Below are 23,107 nucleotides of genomic sequence, written 5' to 3'. Positions count from 1 at the left end.
TTTTATCATTTAATATTGTATTTTCAAACTTTCGTAACACGAATCTTAAATTTGACAGATTAACCTGATTAACTCAGTTTTTTTTCTTAATTATTTCTTTTAATTTTATTCTTTTAATATTGATTTGATCGAGAATTAAATTCTATTATTTGTTTTGTTTACTTTTCATTGGGTTATCCTGATCTCATGACCTGAGAATAATGTCTAACGAGTTTTTTATGTTTTTTATTTAATTGATTTTATTATTTAATATTGGGTCGGTTGAGAAATGAGTTTTATAATCTGTTTGTTTTGCTTTTTATAAGAATATCTTAATCTCAAGATTGAGGCCACGACTTTTGACATTTTTAACTCTGGTTAAATCAGTTTTTTTTTTCTTTTTAAGAGATTATATTTGTCTCATAAACTGGGTTACTAGTCCTTAAACATTAGACTTGCTTTTTACGGGGTTGTTTCTGTCTCATGACTTGGATTGCAAGTTTGACAAGTTAATACAATTGACTCATTTTCTCTCTCTTTTTTTAATTAATTTTTTTTTGCAATTTCATCAATTAATATTGTATTTGATTAGGAATTAAGCTTGATGATTTATTTCAAATTTATTTTCATCAGGTTATCCTGGTCTCATGATTTATTAATAGTACTTAGTAGTTAACTCAAGTTGACTTGAATTATTTTTTATGTTATTTTTTTATTAAATTTTTTACAAATTTCATCGTTCAACATTGAACTTGCTTTTTATTGGTTTTTTCCTATCTCATAACCTGGATTGCAAGTTTAGCAAATTAATCCAACTGACTCATTTTTTCTCTTTTTTCTCAATTGATTTTTTTTTCAATTTTATCAATTAATATTGTGTTCGATTGGAAATTAAGCTTGATGATTTATTTCAGTTTGTTTTTTATTAGGTTATCTTAGTCTCATGACTCGATAATAATGCTTAACGGTTAACTCAGGTTGACTTGACTTCTTTTTTATGTTATTTTTTTAATTAAGATTTTTATAAATTTCATTGTTCAACACTAAGTTCGACAGAAGCGATTGAGAATCGAACTTTATAATTTGTTTTGACTTTCTCTCCATGGGGTTATTTCAGTCTCAAGACCAAAGTCACGAATTTGATAGGTTAACCTGAGTTAAATCAGGTCATTTTTTATTTTTTTTCTATAAGGTTATTTCGGTCTGATGACCCGAGTCATGAGTTTGGTGAATTGACTTAGATTATTTTTTATGTTCTTTTTTTAATTGATTTCTTTTTTAATCTCATCCTTAAATACTTGGCCTCTTGGATATTGAAATTCATAATTTGTTTCGATTTACTTTTTATAGGGTTATCTCGGTCTTATGACCATAGTTTTAAAACCCCGCCCGGCCCGGTGGGTTGACCCGGGACTCGGCAGACCCGGGGCTGGAACCGGGTCGAGTTGAAGAAAAAACAGGGAAAGGAAAAACTCGGTGTGACCCGGCGACCCTGGTCAAAAACCTGGTTGCAACTCGTTGACTTTTGTTTTTTTTTTTTTACTAAAACGACGCCGTTTTGATTTTTTTTAAAAAAAGAATTGACCCGGGCGAACTCGGTCAAAACCCAGAACCCGGGCCTTGGACTGGGCCGGGTCTAAAAACTATGCTTATGACCCGAGTTGCAAGTTTAACATATTAACTTATGTCGTTTTTTAGGTCATTTTTTAATTTTTTTTTGAATTTTATCTTTCAATATTGGGTTGAGTGAGAATTAAGCTTCATAATTTATTTTGATTTGCTTTTTATAGGGTTATCATAGTCTCATAACTCAGGTCACGAATTTGACACGTTAATTCGGGTTGTCTAAGATTAATCTAATATGTTGTTAAATTAATATTAAAAAAGATATCATCTTGAAATTTTCTTTAATCAAATATTATTTTCACGAGTTGTATAATTTGTTTTTGGTCCAGTAAAGCTAATCAAGTTAAATCTAGTAAACCTTAACATGATTAATTTTTTTTATATTTAAATTGTTTTTAATTTGAGCACAGCGTAGCATGGATGGATTATCTAGTTTTAAACTATTCTAAAGCAATGATGTGCTCGGGCAAGAGTCACTATTTTTCTTATATTCTAAATACTAATTTTTTTTTTCTTCCCTAAATCTAACTTGTTTGTCAATTAAACTAAAACCCTTCTTCTTTGTATCATCTCTTCTTTTAAAGAGAAAATATTTTTTGAATATTAATCTTAAAATTTAAATTTAGAAAGTCAAGAAAGAAAACAAATCTCCTATAACATACAACCTCTGATTTGGTGTAAAACTAGCGAGAAGGTTACACAACCTTTGCCTGCACTATCCTTAAAAAAGAAAAAAAATGAAAATCCTCAACGATCCCCAAACACTATTTGCTGTAATGCACATAAAAGGAGTGAAAAAGACCATAAATAAATAAAAAAAGGGAGAGAAATCGAGAATTCCCAAAAGCCAAAACCAAAAAAATGTCCAAAACCCCATTCTTTTAACCCAATTGAATTAATGGGTTGAATCCAAGGAAAATAACCTGCTTCTTTGGTAACCTCTGCTTGCATGCACAACACTTTGCTAAAACTTAGCTGTGGTGGAGTTGTCAGCAAAACAAATCCTTCGCGGGTTTAATAAATACCATGTTGCTCTTTTGTTTCTGGTGTGGGTTTGAGTGAAAAGTCTCTGAATTTACAGAGAAAGTGAGAGTCTTTTGTGATTTTGGTTTCTGGGGTTTTGGTTTTCGTGGTTGAAAGAGTGTTAAAATGCCTTACAGTGAGACTGAGCTTCAAGAACGGCTCAAAGAGGCTGGAAAAAGTCTCTTAAACCCTCCATCATCTGTTAATGAGCTTCTTGACTTGCTTGATGTAATGTCTCGTCACCCTCTTCATCTCTTTATATATACATATGTATTTTTATTTGCTTTGTGTGCTTGCCTTTTTTTTAATGGTCTTTGACATTGTATTAGAATGTTGAATTGATTACTTGTTGAATATTTTTTTTGGGCTTAATTAGTTGGCGCAGGGATATAGACGTTTTGGTATTTTTGGTGACGACTGGCATGGATTGATGATTGTTTGTTTGGCAATTTTGCAAAAAAATGTTGTTGTTATCGTATACGGGCTTCATTTTTAATTCCTTTATAGTCATGTATAAAAACTCACTAGATATTGATGTTTGTGAAAGTTTTTTCCCCCGGATTTTGTTGTTTGCATGCCTGCTAATTGGAGTGTTGAATTTGAAATCATTCAATGTAGTGTTAATGATTGTTGAATGTTGGCTGTTTTTTGGATTTCATTTCTGATTTTTACTTAGCCTTATATGACCTCTATAGAGATTAATTTATATTTTTGGCTTTGTTGCTTATGTATTCTATTGTTAGGATTGTTCCCCAGGGAGGGATGGATTTATGGTTGATAATCATTTCCTGATCAATGGGTTGGGAGGGATCTTGCATTTTCAATTCCATTTCTTCATAAAAAATTACAAGGGTGTGTTGTGTTAATGTGTAATGTTATGACAGGGGTGCATAATGTAGAGAGGCTATGCATTTAGACTCTTGCCTAAGGGCATGGCTGATGCCTTTTAGGATGAGTTAGGAGCAAATGGACTTGCAGGCAATCACTCCTGGCAGGATCCAAAACCATCGACATACATTTGGGTTTTGGATGCCTATATCTCTCCTAGACCCTGCACCTAGATATTCTTATTTTTGTTCTCAGATATTTTGCTACATGTGAAACTTTTAATAATCAGATCTGTGGCATTATGTCAGAATGCAACTGGCACGCTATGTTTATATATAATTTTGCAGCTACTGTTGTTGGCATCTTCTATTGGTATGATTGGAAAATAACCGTTGGAATTGAACTCTTGGTCTTGCTTGATGTGTTGTTATTAGTAAATAAAAGTTAGTAAGGTCTGCTCTAGTTGATGTGTATGTGTTAATGGTGGCACAATCATATTTGAGTTATTCAAATCAAAATGGTCATCCTACAAAGACGTTGCCATCTGGTTGATGAGGATTGTGGCATGATGTGTGTCTGGTGATGAGTTATACAAAGATTCCAGCTTGCCTTCATGGATTTTGAAATATAGATGTCTTTTCTGTTGCTTGTTTTGGATGATGCACTTTAAACTTTCTTGTAGGGTGCTTTTTATTAATGGGGTTTTTTCAATGGGTCTTTGCTGTGACACTTACTTGGCTTTCATGTAATTTGAGCTTTATTGCTTGTAACGGTGTTTTTGTTCTGTTATGTCATTTTTCTTGGTTATTTGACCCTTGGATAACTTCTGTACTGCTTCTTTCACGCTTTTAGAATCATCATATTGTTTCTTTACTATTTTTTAATTGCTTTGGTCATTGACAGAAATTGAATTGATCTGTTGTTGAGTTTCATTTTTTCTTATAGAAACTTGAGCGTTTCCTTGCAAATGTGGAGCAAGCACCACCAAGATCAATGCAAGATGCTCTTTTGCCTACAATGAAGGCATTAATCTCTAGTGCCCTTTTAAGGCACTCAGACGAAGATGTAAGGTTTGCAGTTGCATCTTGCACGAGTGAGATTACAAGAATAACAGCACCAGATGCTCCTTACAATGATGACCAAATGAAGGTACTCATAGCAGATAAAATCAATTTTTATGTGTGTGGGTGATCAGAACAATATTTCTTCATTACATGTTCCTACATTTTTCCGGGCTCTTATGCTGTCTGCTTTTCCAATGATGAACAGGAAATTTTTCAATTGACAGTAGCATCTTTTGAAAAATTATCCCAAACATCCGGTCATTGTTATACAAAGGCAGTTTCTATTCTTGAGAATGTAGCAAGGGTGAGGTCATGCTTGGTGATGCTGGACCTGGAGTTGGATGAACTAATTATAGAGATGTTCCAACACTTTCTGAAATTCATCAGGTACGAGTTAAGAGCCTTGTCAATGGCATTAGCTTTTGCTTCACAAACTTCTCATGTTTATATGTCATTTTCTGAAAGATATAGGAGCCACTGCTTATTCCATGTATTGTTCTATCTCCCATTTACAATCCAACAGACTGTAGTACCATCTTCAATAGCATAGTTCCGTAACTAATTTGTGTTCATTCTAAGTTGGTGATTAATTCTGCTCATTCGATTCCATAACTTGACTTTTTGTTAAAGATTAACATTGTCATACCTCTAAAAACTAAGTTTTGGAGGTGCTAAAATTAAAGAGAATAAGGGTTTGAATAATTATTTTGTTAATTATATTGGAATTTCATTTTCAGAAGTTTATGTTAAGAGCATGCCAGGAGTAGGCTTATTTTTTTTTCCAATTGTATTCTTGATTCAGCAATCTTTTAGAAATTCTCAGAAGTTCCGTATGCAGTTGTAGGTTCCTTTTTATGCATCAGAAGGAGTTTTCTTACACTTAAAATGCATTTCTATATAAACCCTTTGGAAAATTGATTCTTAGTCTAGATTGGATTGCAAAGGTCTACTGTCTATGATTATGGAAAAGAGGATGAGGATAATTACGGATGAGAAGCAACCCAAGAGTTGTTTGTATGTGGCAAAGCACCTTACCCACCTAAAGATTGGACATAGCAACCCATGGTTTGCTTGTGTCCTTAAAAAAGTGGTGGTCACTGAGAGGGAGAGGATTCACTTACTCAGTTTCATGATAGTTCTTTGGATTTCACCTCATGGGAAACTCCTGTGGACTTCAAATGGAGGTTTGGAGATATTAAGATCCCTAAATTGGCTATTGCTTTATGAGCAGTGCGCCCTCAAAGAGTCCATTACATGACTACTTATCTAATGTTTTGATTCTGTTCTTATTTGGTGTTCCAAAAAATCTGGAAAATTTGGTGGGATTTTGGATGATAGACTCTTTGGTTAATGTTTGGGGTACCATTGGTGGGTTGTTACCTAAGTCACCATAAAAACTGGAAAGAAGGGCAAAGGTCATCAGGGCCTTGGTTTCTACTAACACTGTTCTTTGCTTCTATCTTCATTGATCATGGCATGAATGAAACAGATAAATGATGAACAGAAATTTCAGTTATACAAACAAGTGGAAATATACTTAACAAAAGACAATAACAGCTATATATTTGTCAGAGAACAGGTTTTAGAGTGCTGTAGGGTATATTTTATATCATGGTGTCAGATCATCTTTGTGTCAAATGGTAACCTTATTATTAAAAATTGACACTGCAATAGTCTATGTAAAATGTGTGAGACGCATTCTTGTGCTAGGGTGGCAAGGTCCAGAATTTTTTTAAAACTAGTTTCTTGATAACATCAACAGATCCATTATGCTAAGGATGCTGCATTTATGGTTGCTGTTGTTTCAGTTCTCATAATGAAGCTGTGGGAGCATTATTTTTATTTTTGTTATCAGAAGAAGCAGTGGTAGTATATTATCGCCAGAAAGGCGCAAAAGGATCCATATAGTTGACCTGAACTAGTTTGGCACTGAGGTTTGTTTGTTGTCTTGTTGTTATAGAAGAAGTAGTGGTAGCTTGGGACATGTTGTTTGCTTTTCTTTTCTTTTCCTTTTTTTCCTCTCCTGTCTACTTTCATTTAAATGCCTATATTTATTTTGTCTCTCTTCAACAATTGATGGGTTTTTTTACTCAACTTTTAGGTCCAACCATCCAAAAACTGTAATCTTAGCCATGGAAACAATTATGACCCTGGTCATTGATGAAAGTGAAGAAATCTCAGCAGAGCTTCTCACTCTACTTTTAGCGAGTGTAAAAAAGCAAAACCAGGTGTGTCTTTCATCGAATGTTTCTCCTTTGCATCATGATCTTGATAGGTTCAGTGAGATTTACTCTACAATATCTTACACTATGGTTCCAGAGTGTTTCTCCTATGGCATGGGAGCTTGGGGAAAGAGTTATCACTAATAGTGCTGCTAAACTTAAGCCCTATCTCAAGGAAGCAGTGCAGTCTACAGGCATACTTTTGGATGAATATGCTCCAATAGTTGCTTCTATATTCCAAGATGACTCTTGCACACTCGAAGGTGATTATAGCAATCGTTCTGGGGAACATTTGGTATGTTTCTTCTCCCTGTCTACAACTGCATGAAATCTGAGTGGAGTTTTTCATGATGTTGTCTTGCAATTGTAAAATTGTTTCCTCGGACGGAAAACTGTTCTAGTGCACTTGTCTCTTGTTAAATATAAATCCTGACTTCATTGTCAAGGACATGTTTTGGTTCTCTCTTATCTTTTTTGTAGAGCCTAAAATCCTTATAATTTTCTGATGCAAGATGAGGCCTATTTTACCCTACTAGTGATTCGCTAAAATTCACGCATGGTTTTCTATTTTCTTCATTTCGTTAAATGAGGCCTTTTATTTCAAATTAGAACAAATGTTGCCTTTGCTTCTAAGTAAAGGTGATTTCAGCCCCTTCCTCTAATTCCATTACTAATTAAATGGCCAGCTAAATGCCATGTTATGATGTAATCAAATGGAGAATCTCAAATTGGAAGTGGAGTTGATTTGGTCCAACTTAAGGGACATGGTTGATTTGACCAAATGTGCAAAGCAGAGGGACCACATGAGATTGTAGTCCTGCTAGTCACATTTCAGTTATTAATTATCAATCCATGACTAATATACCTTAATGCAAAATAAAATAAAGAGAAAAAAGAAAACTCATGACTGTTGTAAAAGCTATTTAGAGAGGGAGTGTATATTTACCTCATATGTATTCGAGGCACACCACAAAGTCTAGGATGAGTAGCCTTTTTATTATTCTTCATAGAAGTGGTTGCGACTTATAAGGTGAAAGGTGGGTAGCATTTGTGGCTAAAGCTCTTTTGCTGTAATCTTGGATTATTTCTTGTGTTTAAACTAGGTGTCCGTTTTAATAAAATTTCATGCTCATCCCTGTAAAATTATTTTTTTCTGTTGGCCAAATGTCCAAGGGATTATCACCAAATGCTGCTTGCCAGGGAGAGATTTTTGAAGGCAAGGATGTGATTCCGAAGTCAAAAGCAAGCAAAGGAACTGCTTCAACTAGAAATGCCAGGACTGTCAAAAAGGATAATGCTTCAAAAATGCTAGACCCTTGCTCTCTTACCGAGCATTCTAAAAGCACTGATGCACAGGACAAAGCTGAACCTAAAGTCAGGTTAGAAAAGGAGCCAAAGACCGTTCCAAGTAAAAGGGGCTGGAAACCTAATTCTTTGATGAATCCAGAAGAAGGCTACGATCCTTGGTTTAATACAGGAAGAAAAACTACTAAACTTCCCCGTGAAAAACGTCATGATAAAGGCACTGATGTTTTACCCTCAGAAACTCCAGTTTCCAAGAAGGTAGCTTTGTCATTAAAACATTTGAGTGTGACAAAACCAACAGGATTTACCCCAAAAACTGGTCAAATCTCAGGGTCTTCTTCCCTATCACCACAGCAACGGATATCTGCTGGAAGTCATCCTAAAAGCAGCCGACCAAAGAAAAAGGGAATCTGCATGAATGAAGATGCTGATCCAAGTCCTTTATCGTTGTCAAAGAGTGAAAGCTTGAGTGCTCAGGTTGAAGAGAAAGCTCCAGAACCTGATGATATTATTTGGAGAAAGCGTTCTAAAGAAACAAGTGACTCAGAAGCAAAGAAACAAAAGCACTTAAGAAAAGTTGGACTTGGCTCAAAGATTACTAAGAAGATATCTCTATCTTCTGGACATGTCGTATCTGCAAAGAAATCAGTTGTCCTAAGTGAACCTGAGAAAAAGCCTCACCATCAGTCAATTGTGATTGCGGTCAGGAGATTTAATAAGCACAGCTCGTCAGTCCCAACAGACACGAAAAAGAGAAGGTCGTTGGATGGTACATCAGATGAGGATGTTAAGGAAGCATTTAGAGATAAGGTATTAAATGAATAATAACCTGACTAATATTTATGTTTGTTGTGCATAAGCTTTTCTATTATCTTGATGGTTGCCAGTTGTACAGAAGGTTAAATCATTACACGGGGAAGGAAGTTACCTGGAAGAAACCCCGAAAACAAAACTCAAGAGGAAGCGTACTCCGAGGAAGGAAGTGGTAATGATCCTTATTTCTTGTTATTGAGTAACTTGTTTCTAGTCAATGGAACTTTCCATCTTTTCTCGTCCTTAATTTTCATTTCTAGTTTTCCACTTTGTAACATTTAGCTCAACTGGTATTCCTATAAATTAGTTTATCTCTGTTTGAAATTTGGACATACTATAAAATTGATGAACAATGTTCCATAAAATAAAGCTGAAAAGATGAATCATAGTGGTCTTTGCCAAATTACCTAATTTTGAAGTTTCTAGAGAGGAGTATATCGGGTTGACAATATGCTCTTTATTTCTGCCGGTAGACCACTTTCCACAGAGATTGGGTACAGCAGTTGAATTTTTTTTTTCTATTAGCTCAATTGCCTGCCCTTTATGCATGTCTTGAGTTTGAAAAGCTGTGCTGCTGCAATATCTAGCTGTTCTACCCAATGATTTGCAACTCAAAAGTTCAGTGAGATGTCACAATCTCAGAACTGCTTTGGGACTGGGAGGCGAGCTTATTCTTAACCATTGTGAAGGGAGATAAACCTCCGACTAGTTTTCCATATTGACTTAACTGATTGAAAATAAGGCTATAACCAACAGAACTGAAAGGGAAAAAGTGTAGTCACACAGGCACAATTATGTACTTTGCAATCAGAATGTTTGTGTGCCGTGGGCAAGATATAATTTTGCTTTCTCGTTTTATTGATGATCGTGAAAATATTGGACTAATAGTCAAATTGCTATTTGGGCAGAAGGAGGTTGTTGCATTGGTGCTCCAATTTTGTGCCTTGAACATGAATAAATGCCAGTAGTATTTTTAAGTCTAACAGGGGTGGTAGATACTTGTGGTTTACAGTGATGATGTGCCTCTATCTGATATAGGGTATAAACCATACAAATACTCTGAACTTATCTAGTAATTGTCAGTTCTTATTGGAATATCAAATTCATCAAATAAATTCATTTCATGCTCATTGAAAACTATCATTGAGACCTAGTCTTTTCTCTTTGGGTTGTCATGAAAAAGCTCTGTTGAAGCTTGTTCTGGAGCTCTTGGATTGTGATCTGTCACATGCTTATGTTTTGTGTTTTTTTTTATTTACTTGTATTTCATTTAAGCATGCTTATACGTCATGCTTCTAGATAGAGATTTTTTTCTTGTTCTTACCTTCTGTAATCTTTGTTCGTTTTCAATTTATTGAAATGACTATTTTCTTAAATTCAGTCTTCTGAAACTCCTGATCTCAGTGAGCAATTGGTTGGTAGCAAAATAAAGGTTTGGTGGCCAATGGATAAGAGGTGAGACTTGAACATGTGACTTCTAGTTTCAATTTTCTGAAAAGGATATGTTAGATGGTCAGAATTTCTCTTGCATTTCCTGTCATGTCTTGCTTCTTGTTGTGTTGTAGCTGTCTTCAATCACCAATGCTTATAGGACTTGATAACTTTTTGCACTATGATCTGTTAGATGGACTTCTACATGTTCTATGTTCATATTGGAGACTGAAGTTATATATGCCGAGTATAAGGTCACTGAATAGGCTTTTGAAGTGGGATGAGAGCAATTTATTCATCATTATCTTGTTTGTTTTTCTCCCAAAAGTGCAGACTTGAAATGATAATGCAATCTTTGATGACTGCATGCATCTTTGATGACTAGTCTTGGAAATAACTGTTTAACAAATTAACTGAAGAGAGATCATGTTGTCAATTTGATGTCTTTGTCTTACACCAGGGTTCTAAAGGTGGTTCTTTTGGTTTGTTTTATGTTGATCTTTGAACATTACAAAATCTTACTGAGGGTGATTAAAGGGGTTAGGCAGCGTGTCATATTCTACTAGGGAGGATCTTTCATTTGAACGTCTTTACGTATGACATGCTGTAATTTTCTTTATTGATCTTATATGGTGTATCTAAGTTTTCCTTTGACAGAGAAAGTTGATGTTTTTGTTTACTGTATTTTGAGCTTCTGAAAATGCTTTTTGTGGGTGCGGAGCTATTGCCTGATGTCAGCTCAGCACAGAAGGAAAAAGAAGAAACCATCAATTTGTAAAAGAATTCCACTTGCTACTTGCTTTTTATTTTTAGTGAACGCAGATCATGGGTTTTGAGATGGACTAGACATCTTTGGCTGAGAATCTGGTTTCAGAAATTTGAATTAATGCTCAGCTTATAACCACCTTTATTTCTTGATCTTTCCTAAAGAACATCCATCATGAAGTTTCTAAGCGTGATTCCTTGTTCTGCAGGTTCTATGAAGGAGTTGTTGATTCCTATGACCCCATCAAAAAGAAGCACAGGGTGAGATGACTCTGAGTGATCCCTACTTATCTTGGAAAAAAAGGAAGTAGGGGGAATGAACCTGTCTTCTACTATTTCAGTCTTTATATAGCAATTGTGACTGTACCTGGGGCCAAAGTTTATGATAAATCATGAGAAATTGTCTTACAGCAATGACTCCTTTGGTTTGTCTCTATAGCTTTTCTTGTAAGATCAATGGATCCAAATTACTCCTTTGATAAAGTAATTGGTTCATTGTGGATGATAGAGTCCAAATCTTCTCACACAACTTCCATCATCAATGGAGCTATCTATCTTCATTTCTTCCTATCATAGCTCTAAAATACTTCTGTTGATGACTTGTTCAGGTCTTGTATGCTGATGGGGATGAAGAGAAGCTTAATCTCAAAAGGCAGCGGTGGGAACTAATTAAAGATGATAGTTTTCCAGTTCAAGTGGGTCTCTTGCCCCATTCTGTGCTTCATATTTTCTTCTTCTTGTATGTTCTAGAACTGTTCCAAAGAAGTAATTTATCCGGCTTGCAATTGTGCTAATAATGTTTGCAGGAGCAGGAGATTGATGTTCCAAAAGCTGCTACTTCATCTGACGTGTAAGTTTAGCTATCATTTTTCTTCAAAGTTTTATAAATAAGACTATATTAACATGGTTTGCCCATAGTTTGTAGATAGTTTCTTTTCTGATTCCTTAATGTTAGGTCTTATCTGGGCTTTGCTTTTACAATGTGTTACCAGACTGCAAAAGGCCAAATGCGAGACTAAGTCAGAGTCAAGGAAGAGATCAAAGGCTGTTTCATCCTCGAAAAGGTTGTCTTGCATTCTTTCGTTTGAGTTGTGTTTTTCACGTGGTCAGCTACTGACTGAAATGTATGATGGTTTGCCAGGAGCAGAGCTGCCAACATTTCCAAAACTAGAGCTAGAAGATCTGCATATGGTGCTGTGCCTAACGAACCAATTATTGTCAACAAACCTGCGGATCATGACACATCTGGGTCAGATAGTGGTTCAGAAGATGATGGGAAAAACACACCAGGGCAAGATAGCGGTTCAGAAGATGATGGTGAAAATTCTACTGTCAAGTTGAAGATCGACAATCCATTGACTGATATCAAGTCCAAGCAAGCAATGCCAGAGACTGTAAATACATCTGACAATGGAAGTCCCAAAGCTGGTACCGAGTATTGTAGCTTCAACTCTGAGCAGACAACTTCAGTCGGTGTGACACCATCCAAAGATGAAAGTTCCAAAGGGGATGATGAATCTCACGGCTCGGATGGATCTAATAGGGAACAACAAGGGGAAGTGAGCTCTTCCTTTTCACCTGAAACTGAGTAGGAACTGGTAAACCTCGTGTACAGACACAGCGGACGGAGAGGCACAGGGAAACGTTGTGAGTTTGGTTTCGTTTAGAACTAGTGTTAGTTTTAGCGCCTCTGTTTTAGGCAACTGAAGGATATATTTTGCGACCCTAGTGGAGTACATGCAAGCAATCCTTCGGCTTAGACAGGAACAATGGTTTTGATGGGGCTTGTATTGTAATGGATCCCTCAGCCCATGAAGTGTTTAGACCTCAATTTGATTGCAATCTTAAGGGTGTTTTTGAAACAACCTCTGCCACTTTATTTTAAAGACTCTGGATGTTATAACGTATGCATTTATGATAAGGAGGATGTTTTGGCCTGCAATGGTGTCATGACATGGCCAGGATTTCATACCTCGATTTTCACTATTCTACAAGATTTATTAATCTCTTGTCAACCCAACTAATCTTGAGAAACTCTTCTCCTTCTCTTAGCTTTTAACTTGCTCTTCTGTTTGCAAATAATTAAATCATAGGAACTACCCCATAAATTAACCTAAAACCTCGATGCGCAGGACATCAAATTTGTTGAAACTTGAAAGCTGACAAGCACGAACCAGTTTGTTAATGGACGAAGAAGGGAGTCCTAGTAGTAGGCCTTCATATTTAAATGGTCACCTGCTAAGCCGACAAACAAGAATATAGGGTTGCCAAAATGAACTAACATATGCTTACATTTTCTCCCCCTCCATAGTATATTACATACCAAATTATTGAATTATAGGACTTATCTTTGAAATCTCCCTCCTTGATCCTAATTGAGTGAAGTCATGCTTAGAAAATCATTCGCAAACAAGCCATACTAAATTCAATACAAACTGACGTGACAGCTGATGAAGAGTGAACAGTTAATGATTGATCAAAACACGAAGATAAGCAGTCATTACTGCGTCTATTTGTACAAAAAATGGGTAATTTATTAGAATTATTCGCTCAAAATTTGGTAATGGTGACGTTTCTCATTGAAAGGATTTGGGGTCAATTGTCTTTGATGTGCTTTCCTTGAAGCTCCTCCAACTGTTTCTTCGTGGAAGTTTTCAAAAGTCTTCATATGTGGAGGTTGTTGATCGTGTATATACATAGTTGACTTTTTTTTTTTTCAAATGTTAAAGACTTGCAATAAAATCAGAGTGGACATGTTTTTCAAAACCTTAGAAACCAGTCATCTACCTACCTGCCTACCCACGAAACTTTGAGGGCTTCAGAAATTTTCTTCCCTGAAATCAATCATGTGAAGAAATTAATGCCAACGCTAATACGAGGATAGGATTAAGACAAAATTTTTTCGTACAAGGCTGCTTTCACATCTTTCCTTTTTCAACAAAATACAATTTTCTTGAAATCTCCGCGCGATTCAGATTAAACGCGTACATGGAATACAAAAAATGGTCAACCTCGCAGTCCCAACCACCAAAGGGAATGTGGTGGTAAAACAAAAAAAAAAAGAGAAATTTTCTAAACATTAGAAATATCAAAGACACACACACACACACACAAAAAAAAAAGATTTTTTGAAGTATTTGGGAGAATTTTTATCACTTTTTTTTGTGGGTTCTGATGTTATTTTCTCTCTAATCTTTATATTTTATTTTTAAGTTATAAGTATTAGTAGTCATAACATAAAGATATTCCCCGATCAATCTAGCTTAGTATACCTATATATGGAGACTCTCTATTTTTTATTATGACTTTGTTAGGTCACCTAAAAAACAATCTTGCAACTTTAGTTGGACTTTGAACACAGGATAGATAGCAATTTAGAAAACAAATTTATTTATCATTTGAGTCAACATCTAAGAGAGGATGGATTATATATTATAATCGCATAAAGTGATGGAAATCTACTAGTAGTTAGTGCAATTGACTTTCCAATTAATGGTGTCTTCTTTTGTCTTTTTTCTGGCATTAGGTGGTGTACGCCCTAGGTCATGGGGTGAGAGTGCTTGGGAAGTTCTGGATTGAAGTTGCCGGAGATGCATGGCTAGCTAGGTTGGTGAGATGGAGACAGCCGGCCAGCCACATGAAGTGTACCGATTTCGAAACAAGGGGGGACATTGTGGAAATTCCTTTCCCCGTTAAAACTACTTCTGATTTGGAAATCTGATGCTATAGTTTCTGGTATCAAAATAGTAAAATATAGAATGAAAATTATTAGTTATTATCCTGCAATAATAATAAAAAAAGATAGAAAATATATAAAGATAATATATTTCATATGCTTTCTATTTCGAAAACAGGCTTATTTTATATCTTTATTTTTATTTTTTAATCCAAATACGTTTTTGTTTATTTCATATATATATATATATATTATTTCTATCCTTAAATACTAACCATGCACAAAGATTCTCCAATTAAGAAGCGTTCATACAGAGTCACAGTTAGCTGTAATATATAGGCTTATGCAATGTGGCAGTTTTTGAACCAAAAACTTTTTTGTTTTTTTCAAGTTTAGTCGGCGAAGAAACACTCTTCGTCAAGAGCTATAATTAGAAGTAATTAAATAACTTTATGATAGATTAGTTTGTAGGAAATAATCACTGTCGGCACTGTCGGCTGTGCTTGGAATTGTGTTTTTTTTTTAAAGATTTATTTATTTATTGAATTATTTTGATGACTTGATATAAAAATAAATTTTTAATAAATAAATAAATATTATTTTAATATATTTTTAAATAAAAATAAAAACACTTTAAGAAACTAATTTAAAACACATTCAAATACCTCCATCACTAAAAACCTTATTTCTCACTCGATCCCAGGGAAGATTTAGTGTGAGATGATATTGTGGTGTAATAAATTTTTTAAACATTATTTTTATTAAAAAATATATTAAAATATTTTTTTTAGATTTTTTTATTTTTAATACAAATCTATTAAAATTATTATAATACACTAAAAAATATATAAATATAATATTTTTTTCATATCAAATACGTACATTTTTAAAATACATCCAAATATAAATTGAAACACAATATCAAACCGACTCTTTAGCCTCCTACTATCTACATAATTGAGTTTAAGTGGGTGAGTGCAACAAGTTTATCTTATAAAGTAAAAGATAAAGCACTCATTACTTTGTGATTTCACCTCGTTTGGAAACATGTTTCAAACCGAGTTTTTTCAAGAATTTAATTTATTTTTTATTAAAATTATTTTTTTTATGTTTTTAAATCATTTTAATATGTCGATGTTAAAAATAATTCTTTAAAATTAAAAAATATATTATTTTAATGTATTTACAAGAAAACAAACATTTTAAAAAACAACCGCTACCACATTTATAAATACCCTCTGAAAAACAAATAGCCATAGATTATTTATATTAAATAGCTCAAAACCAAATAATCCTTCTCGTGTGAGGAAAAAAATAAAAAATTCATCACGTACCCTTGCATGCATTATTGTATTTCAGTTATATAAACTCCTTTATTCAATTTTAATTCATATAAAATCTTCTACTTTAATTCAATGATATAGAGCTCCTTGGTTTGATATCTCTAATTTGTTAATGGACTTGCCATTAACCAATATGATATGCACACATGGCAAAAGCTGATAGAACTGAAATTCAATTATCAATAGTGGAGGACGATCGAGCAAGATACGATTTTCTGAGAAAGAAAAGGAGCAAATCCTTTAGGGTATTACATATGCTAAGTAAATGGCACCCAAGACAAGAACAAAATGTTTCCTTAATCCGGCAATGCTATAAATTAGCTCCCGGTCATGAGGCAAAACAATGACTCAGACAACGGCCAGCTTTGTCATATTCTTTTGTTTCTCAATCGGTTTACTGGCCGGCCGGCAACAAACTGCCAGTTGAACATCAAAAAGAAAAAAGAAAGTGACAATGTATTGATTCTTTTGCTGTTGTGAGTTTGACTTTGACTTTGACTAGATTTTTCACAACTGGATTTAAAAGTTTTATCTACACACATTTCTATTAGTATTTATACTCATAGTCTTTCGGTAATTATTTTACCGATATGTTCATAGACGGAAACAGTCCGTCAGAAAAACTCTCGTCAATAATTTCTGATCTATCAATGAGTTCGTCGTTAATACATTTATCAATGGATTAAAAGATAGACAAAGCGTGCAAAAATAAAATAAAATTACCTACTTCATTCTGTCAGTATTTTCATCGGGAAGTTTGTCATATAACTGACATAATATCATATGCAATTCCATCAGTGTTTTTATTTGTCTGTTGGTATATCCATTGGTAAATATAACATATCACCGACAAAATATCATCTGTAATTCCATCGAAGAGTTAACAAAAGAAGTGACATTTACAGAAATTCTTTTCCAACTCTTTGGAATATACAGACGGATGTGGTCCATCGGTAATCCTGTCAGTAATATTTTAAAATATATATTTTTAAAAAATATATTGAACAAAAGTATAAAAATAATTAAAATAAATTAAAATCAAATAAATAAAAAGAAATTAAAATAATATAAAAATTAAATATTTATTACAAATTTAAACATTTATACATTCAAATATAATAAATCTAAAACAGAGACGACGCTAGAGGAGGAGGAGGCTGATCATTGTTGGAAACGTGAGATCAATTAATAAGAAAGAGCACATGGACCACTCATGTGTGATCTCATCTCTATTATCACTCAACGAAGTTTTTTTATAATCTATAGTGAGACGAAGTTTTTTTATAATCCATAGTGAGTCATTCATATTTTTCATTAAGATAGGTCGTTTGATCCTGTACTTGTTGGTCTAACATCGCCTTGAACTCGGGAGTTTGAGTGCTTGACATCGACTACGAGCATCCAACGATCAAAACACTATGGGTCGAAATTTTTGATAGTGTTTGTAATGCGGTGGTGTAAGGTGTTTTTTTAATAAGGCATAAAAAAATATTTTTTCATATTTTTTTTATTTTTAACATTAATATATTAAAATTATAAAAAAAGATAAATTTAAAATTTCTTCCAAGAGAAACCCAATTCAAAAAATATTTTAAAAAATAGATGAGACCATAACGTCAAACAACTATGGTTGGTGTTACCGTGTAAAAAGATCATGTCCTTCGATCACTCCTTTGATGAAAATGCTGGTCTAAATAAAAAACACACGTTCAATAAAAAAGAAAAAGAGACGAGGTCAATCAGTGGGAAGAGAAGAGAACTGGACGTAAGAAATTGTCAAAGATTCATATCTTTGAAGTTACTAGGAAGGGAAGGACTCTCAGGTCTTTCTTTATACATGCAAGAAACAAGAAACATGTGGATATATAGATTATAAACTCTCTCTCTCTCTCTCTCTCTCTCTCTCTCTCTATATATATATATATATATATATATATATATATATATATATGATTTGACCAAAAGGTAAACGTTGTTGGTCATGAGCATTCTTGAATAGAGAAATTAAAAAAGAAAGAAAAAAACATGGATGGTGATTTACTTATTCTTGTACATATATAGATTCAACTATGCATTTCCATAATCAATTATTGTATTTTGTTTTGTAATTATCCGAGAAAAACTATGTTGACTGTACATAAATATGTTTGATGAACCAATTTTTTTATCGTATCCAAATAATAATAAAAATAATAATAATAATAAAGGTAAGGTAAAAAAATATATAGTAATATCCTTGGAGATTTCATTATTTTCGATACATTCATATATTAATAGAACAAAAATTGGTTGTTCGGAAATTAATTACAAATATATGTTTTGAATAATACCAAAGTAAATGCCAAAGAAGAACAAGAGAACAACATGCACTTTTGGTCCAAAAAATACATACATAAAACAATAAGTTTTCCATGTAAGATTTATTAGTAGCTTATTCTTTAACATGAACACTTGTCATCCATGAGATCCTTTCCCTCTCTCCTTCCAAAACAAATTAAATTAAGTACTGCTCTCTACTTGTGATCAACAACCATTTAATGGGTCGTTGTGTATAATATATTTTCATTTCTTAATTTATTAGTAGCTTATAATTACATTTTGGTCAAAAACAGCATGCACGTTTGGTAAAAAAAACACATGTACAAAACAATCAGGATTCCACACATGGTGCTGACGATTCATATCACAAAAACTCAGTCACAAACCTCAAGGAAAGAAAAATAATGGAAAGAGAGAAACTCTCTTTGGTAAATATTTACCGGTAGTGGGTGAGGAAGGTAACTCTAAACCTTAATTATAAATACATCCACTCCACCACTTCTTTCCTTGTAGCAGCCACCTCCTAAATCAAGAGAAAAGGAAAACACCTCCCTCTCTCTGTCTCTCTTCCTTCGTTCTACCACCAAACACGTACACATAATAATACATATATCAAGACAACATGCCTGTCGATACTTCATCACTTCCATGCCAAGGCCAAACTGTCTGTGTCACCGGGGCTGGTGGCTTCATTGCTTCATGGATTGTTAAACTTCTTCTAGAGAAAGGTTACTCTGTTAAAGGAACTGTGAGGAACCCAGGTTAGTTTATAATAATTAAGCACTTGGTTTCTTTCCCTTTTCTTTTTCTGTTCTTAAGATTGTGCTAATCTAATGCTTTGTATTTGTGTTGTTATACACAGCTGATCCCAAGAATTCCCATTTGAGGGAGCTTGAGGGAGCTCAAGAAAGATTAACTTTATGCAAGGCTGATCTCCTTGATTATGAGTCTCTTAAAGAGGCTATTCAAGGGTGTGATGGAGTTTTCCATACTGCTTCTCCTGTCACAGACGATCCAGTATGTTTCCTTTTTTTCTTTTCTTTTCGGTTCATTGGTAGTAAAAATCTTGTTTGGATGCTGAGAATTTTAAGAAAAGAAAATAAAAACATCTTCAAATTTGGTTTTGATGATGGGATGATTTTGTGTTACAATACTTGAAGGAGCAAATGCTGGAGCCAGCAGTGAATGGAACCAAGAATGTGATCATGGCAGCAGCTGAGGCCCAAGTCCGACGAGTGGTTTTCACGTCTTCAATTGGTACTGTGTACATGGACCCCAATAGGAGCCCTGATGTTGTCGTTGATGAATCTTGCTGGAGTGATCTTGAGTTCTGCAAGAACACCAAGGTATTTAATTAATAACATGTGATGATGATTGATTAACATAATTAAATAGCTCCTGATTAGAGCACGGATCGGCTATTACTTGATGATTAAATCAACATGATATAAAATATATGCTAATTAATCACATGTCATGATAATTGATTAACATAAATATTATTGTGCCCACATACACTTGGGTTACTCAAAGAATACAGAGTAGGTGTAAATAAAAATATCTCTATCCTAATTGCCTATCCTTCACATCTTGATGTAAGTTCATTATTCCTTGCGTCATAGGGCTTACTGCATCTTGAAATCCTAATTGCCTATCTTTCACATCTTGATGTAAGTTCATCTTGGAATTGCAGAATTGGTATTGCTATGGAAAGACTGTGGCGGAACAGGATGCATGGGATGTGGCTAAGAAGAATGGAGTTGACCTAGTGGTGGTGAACCCAGTGCTGGTGCTTGGACCATTGTTGCAACCCACTGTCAATGCTAGCATCGTTCACATCCTCAAGTACCTAACCGGCTCAGCCAAGACATATGCTAACTCTGTTCAAGCTTATGTGCATGTTAAGGATGTGGCACTAGCCCACATTTTAGTCTTCGAGACACCTTCCGCCTCCGGCCGTTACATTTGCGCTGAGAGAATGCTCCACCGTGGAGAGGTGGTGGAAATCCTTGCAAAGTTCTTCCCGGAGTATCCCATCCCCACCAAGTAAGTTCTTATGATTTTGAACAATTTTGAAAAGAATTTTTTGAACGCAAAAACAAACCCACATATTTTTAAGTGATTACTAACCTATTTTTCTTTCACGGTCCTTTCCCGATTTTTCTTGAAATCTTCATTAGCAAAATTATATTATGATTTTAAGAAACAGAATATTTGCACAAGATAGTCAATTTAAGGCTTGTATATTTTAATTTTACTTTCTCGTTGACATTTGATATATATATATAAAGCAACTTAGGGCAATGAATGTTGGAAGATTTTGTACAATAATTAAATTAAAGAATAAAATCCTCACTTCCTGTTGCATGACAGTTCTCTGATACTTCATCCCTATTCATGCCCAAAATAAGAAAATAAATGAAGAAAAGGGTTTTTTGTCCATATTATAAATATAGTAAAAAAAAATTGCAGATCGCTGCCTTATTTTATTTTTATTTTTTTGGTTTCTTAATGGTATCCCAATTTAGTATGATAATCTTAGGGCAATTGTTGTCCCAATTTTGACTTGTATGATAATCTTAACCAAAAATCGAATCCCCCGTGGCATAATTTTTTGAATCATCAACAAAGAAAGCCAAATGATTTGACAATGCTGGTGCAGCAAAAGGGTCCTCACCAACCCCATCGTCTTTGTCATATTTGGACCAAAATGGGTCCTCTACGATTGGTACTGCATAAAGTTATTGGATCACAAGTTAAATCTTGCTTTGTTATGTATTTTCAAATTTTGTCATGGAGAGTTAGGAAGAGGATTATTGGGTCCTAAATCCTAATCTCATGCAATTATATGCTACAGTACCTGTTTGTCTAATTATAGTGCTTAATGAGCTAGTGAATATTAATATTTTGTAGAAAAAAACCTACCAAGTTTGTACAAAGAATTAATTGTGCTGTGGTTTTTTATTAATCTTGAATATTAATATTTTGTATTGCAATGCATTTGCAGGTGTTCAGATGAGAAGAACCCAAGAAAACAACCCTACAAGTTCACAAACCAGAAGATCAAGGATCTGGGCATCGAATTCACACCAGTGAAACAGTGCCTGTATGAATCTGTTAAGAGCTTGCAGGAAAAGGGTCACCTTCCAATCCCAAAACAAGCTGAAGACTCTGTGAAAATTCAATAAGAGCTCATTTATTAGGAGGGGAAGCACAGGTCCACACCCCATGTGTGGTTGTAGTTGTTTGCAAAATACATACTAGGGAAAAGAATTTACTAAAGAAGAATGTAGAGTGCAAGTGTTACTAAGACCTCTAATTGTCTTCGCGCTTAGATTAATCAATGTTTTAATCTTTTAATTAATCAATTATTGGATGTAACTTTTGAGTGTTCCACTTTTTTTTTTGGTTGTTGTTGTTGTTTAAGTTTAATCCAATTTCAATATGGAATCAATACCATCTCTGGTGGCTTCCCTTGGATTGAGAATTGATTATCTATCTTTCAAAATCAGGTCTAAAAAATCGAATAAAGCTTATATATATATATAATATAGTTGCATGTACAGGTGATCAGAAGATAATTATCCTAATATAATTAATTAAGGATGTCAATTTCTCTTACTCTTATTCCCTCCCAAAATCGCTAGGATGCCATCTCTTTATAGATCAGTACATACCCTATCTTGTGGAAGACGAATCTAAAGTCTAAACCAAGGCACACAGTTGGTTTAGACTGATTGACTTATCATATCATTGGCCTCATCCACTCTGCTATTACAGGTTAGCAAAGCTCAGACAAAGGTGGTGGTACTTACTGGGAAACTATGATTTTCTAGTTTGCGAATTATATTAGTTTCTTGCAAGTTTAACTGACATGTTCTATGGACAAAGGATCTTATTTTCTCATCTTTTATACATCTAAAATTTAATCATTTGCGTCACTAGTAAAAAAAAAAGTTTATTTTTTATGTAGGTATGATCTGAATTGAAATGGAAGCATTTTTAGGGAAATTTGAGTCGTTCAATTTCACCAAAAAGATAGAGTCGATTTGAGCACAAAAATAAGCAATAGGAGTATTTTCCAAGAGGCAGGAAAAAAAAAGGACTGCATAAGCAATAGGAATATATACAAGCCCAAACCTAGACTTCAGTTGAGTTGTGTGCGACCAAATCCAGCTGCAGAACTTTAGGCCCCATCCTTCTACTAGCAATTTCGGTAGAGTTTAGAATTAAAACTCGGTGTGCCCTACATATCGACCTAACAACCTATCAAATTTGAGCTCCAAGTCTGGTTGGTTTTTTACTTTTTTAGCAAAGTTGATCAATCAAACTTAAGATGATCTGTCAGGTCAATTTATGATCTAGTTGATTCGGTCAAACCAGGTGAGACTCGACAAGGTGAATTGTTGCAATGTCGCAGTTATACAAGTTAATTACCCTAACTTAAACAAACAAGATAGTATATAGCAAGTAAGGGGTCGATTCCACGAGAAAGATCTAATTCAAGTCTTTATACTAGATGATTCAAAGTTAAGAGGGTTTTGAGATTATCTAGGCTATACTATGGTAAACAGAACAAATTAATCAAGCTAAATTAAATAAATTCAAAATTTATTAAAAGAAAAACCTTGGTCTCAAGTAAACGTCTACCTATGAAAATCAAAACCGATCACTGAAATGATACGTCAATTTATATTATGAATATCTATCTTT

The 23,107-nt window shown here is 34.2% G+C and overlaps 2 protein-coding genes across 8 annotated transcripts in view; both read left to right on the top strand.

Annotated features, from left to right (window-relative positions):
• Nucleotides 1-2,257: 2,257 nt before the first annotated feature.
• The window catches only part of LOC7487059 (sister chromatid cohesion protein PDS5 homolog D), a 52,917-nt gene continuing 32,067 nt past the window's right edge, over nucleotides 2,258-23,107 (top strand). Inside the window, exons 1-13 of one of the 6 annotated variants that reach the window (XM_052455707.1) lie at nucleotides 2,263-2,856; nucleotides 4,402-4,605; nucleotides 4,726-4,907; nucleotides 6,622-6,748; nucleotides 6,840-7,037; nucleotides 7,916-8,857; nucleotides 8,943-9,032; nucleotides 10,242-10,315; nucleotides 11,266-11,317; nucleotides 11,665-11,751; nucleotides 11,863-11,906; nucleotides 12,049-12,120; nucleotides 12,198-12,375. In XM_052455707.1, the coding sequence (XP_052311667.1) occupies nucleotides 2,755-2,856; nucleotides 4,402-4,605; nucleotides 4,726-4,907; nucleotides 6,622-6,748; nucleotides 6,840-7,037; nucleotides 7,916-8,857; nucleotides 8,943-9,032; nucleotides 10,242-10,315; nucleotides 11,266-11,317; nucleotides 11,665-11,751; nucleotides 11,863-11,906; nucleotides 12,049-12,120; nucleotides 12,198-12,375 (2,352 nt within the window). In that variant the 5' untranslated portion in view covers nucleotides 2,263-2,754. Of the gene's footprint in view, nucleotides 2,857-4,401; nucleotides 4,606-4,725; nucleotides 4,908-6,322; nucleotides 6,455-6,621; nucleotides 6,749-6,839; nucleotides 7,038-7,915; nucleotides 8,858-8,942; nucleotides 9,033-10,241; nucleotides 10,316-11,265; nucleotides 11,318-11,664; nucleotides 11,752-11,862; nucleotides 11,907-12,048; nucleotides 12,121-12,197; nucleotides 13,051-23,107 lie in introns of those variants that run through there. The other 5 variants (XM_024607952.2, XM_024607958.2, XM_024607946.2 and 2 more) reach the window with 5 other exon arrangements.
• LOC112325957 (cinnamoyl-CoA reductase 1) overlaps nucleotides 18,869-23,107 on the top strand; it is a 163,856-nt gene continuing 159,617 nt past the window's right edge. Inside the window, exons 1-5 of one of the 2 annotated variants that reach the window (XM_006368863.3) lie at nucleotides 18,879-19,155; nucleotides 19,257-19,411; nucleotides 19,555-19,740; nucleotides 20,088-20,440; nucleotides 21,402-21,881. In XM_006368863.3, the coding sequence (XP_006368925.1) occupies nucleotides 19,017-19,155; nucleotides 19,257-19,411; nucleotides 19,555-19,740; nucleotides 20,088-20,440; nucleotides 21,402-21,582 (1,014 nt within the window). In that variant the 5' untranslated portion in view covers nucleotides 18,879-19,016 and the 3' untranslated portion in view covers nucleotides 21,583-21,881. Of the gene's footprint in view, nucleotides 19,156-19,256; nucleotides 19,412-19,554; nucleotides 19,741-20,087; nucleotides 20,441-21,401; nucleotides 21,882-23,107 lie in introns of those variants that run through there. The other variant, XM_052455740.1, reaches the window with a different exon arrangement.

This window comes from Populus trichocarpa, chromosome 1 (assembly GCF_000002775.5).
Source record: "Populus trichocarpa isolate Nisqually-1 chromosome 1, P.trichocarpa_v4.1, whole genome shotgun sequence".
Classification (NCBI taxonomy): Eukaryota; Viridiplantae; Streptophyta; class Magnoliopsida; order Malpighiales; family Salicaceae; genus Populus; species Populus trichocarpa.
This window is presented reverse-complemented; position numbering and strand designations above follow the sequence as displayed.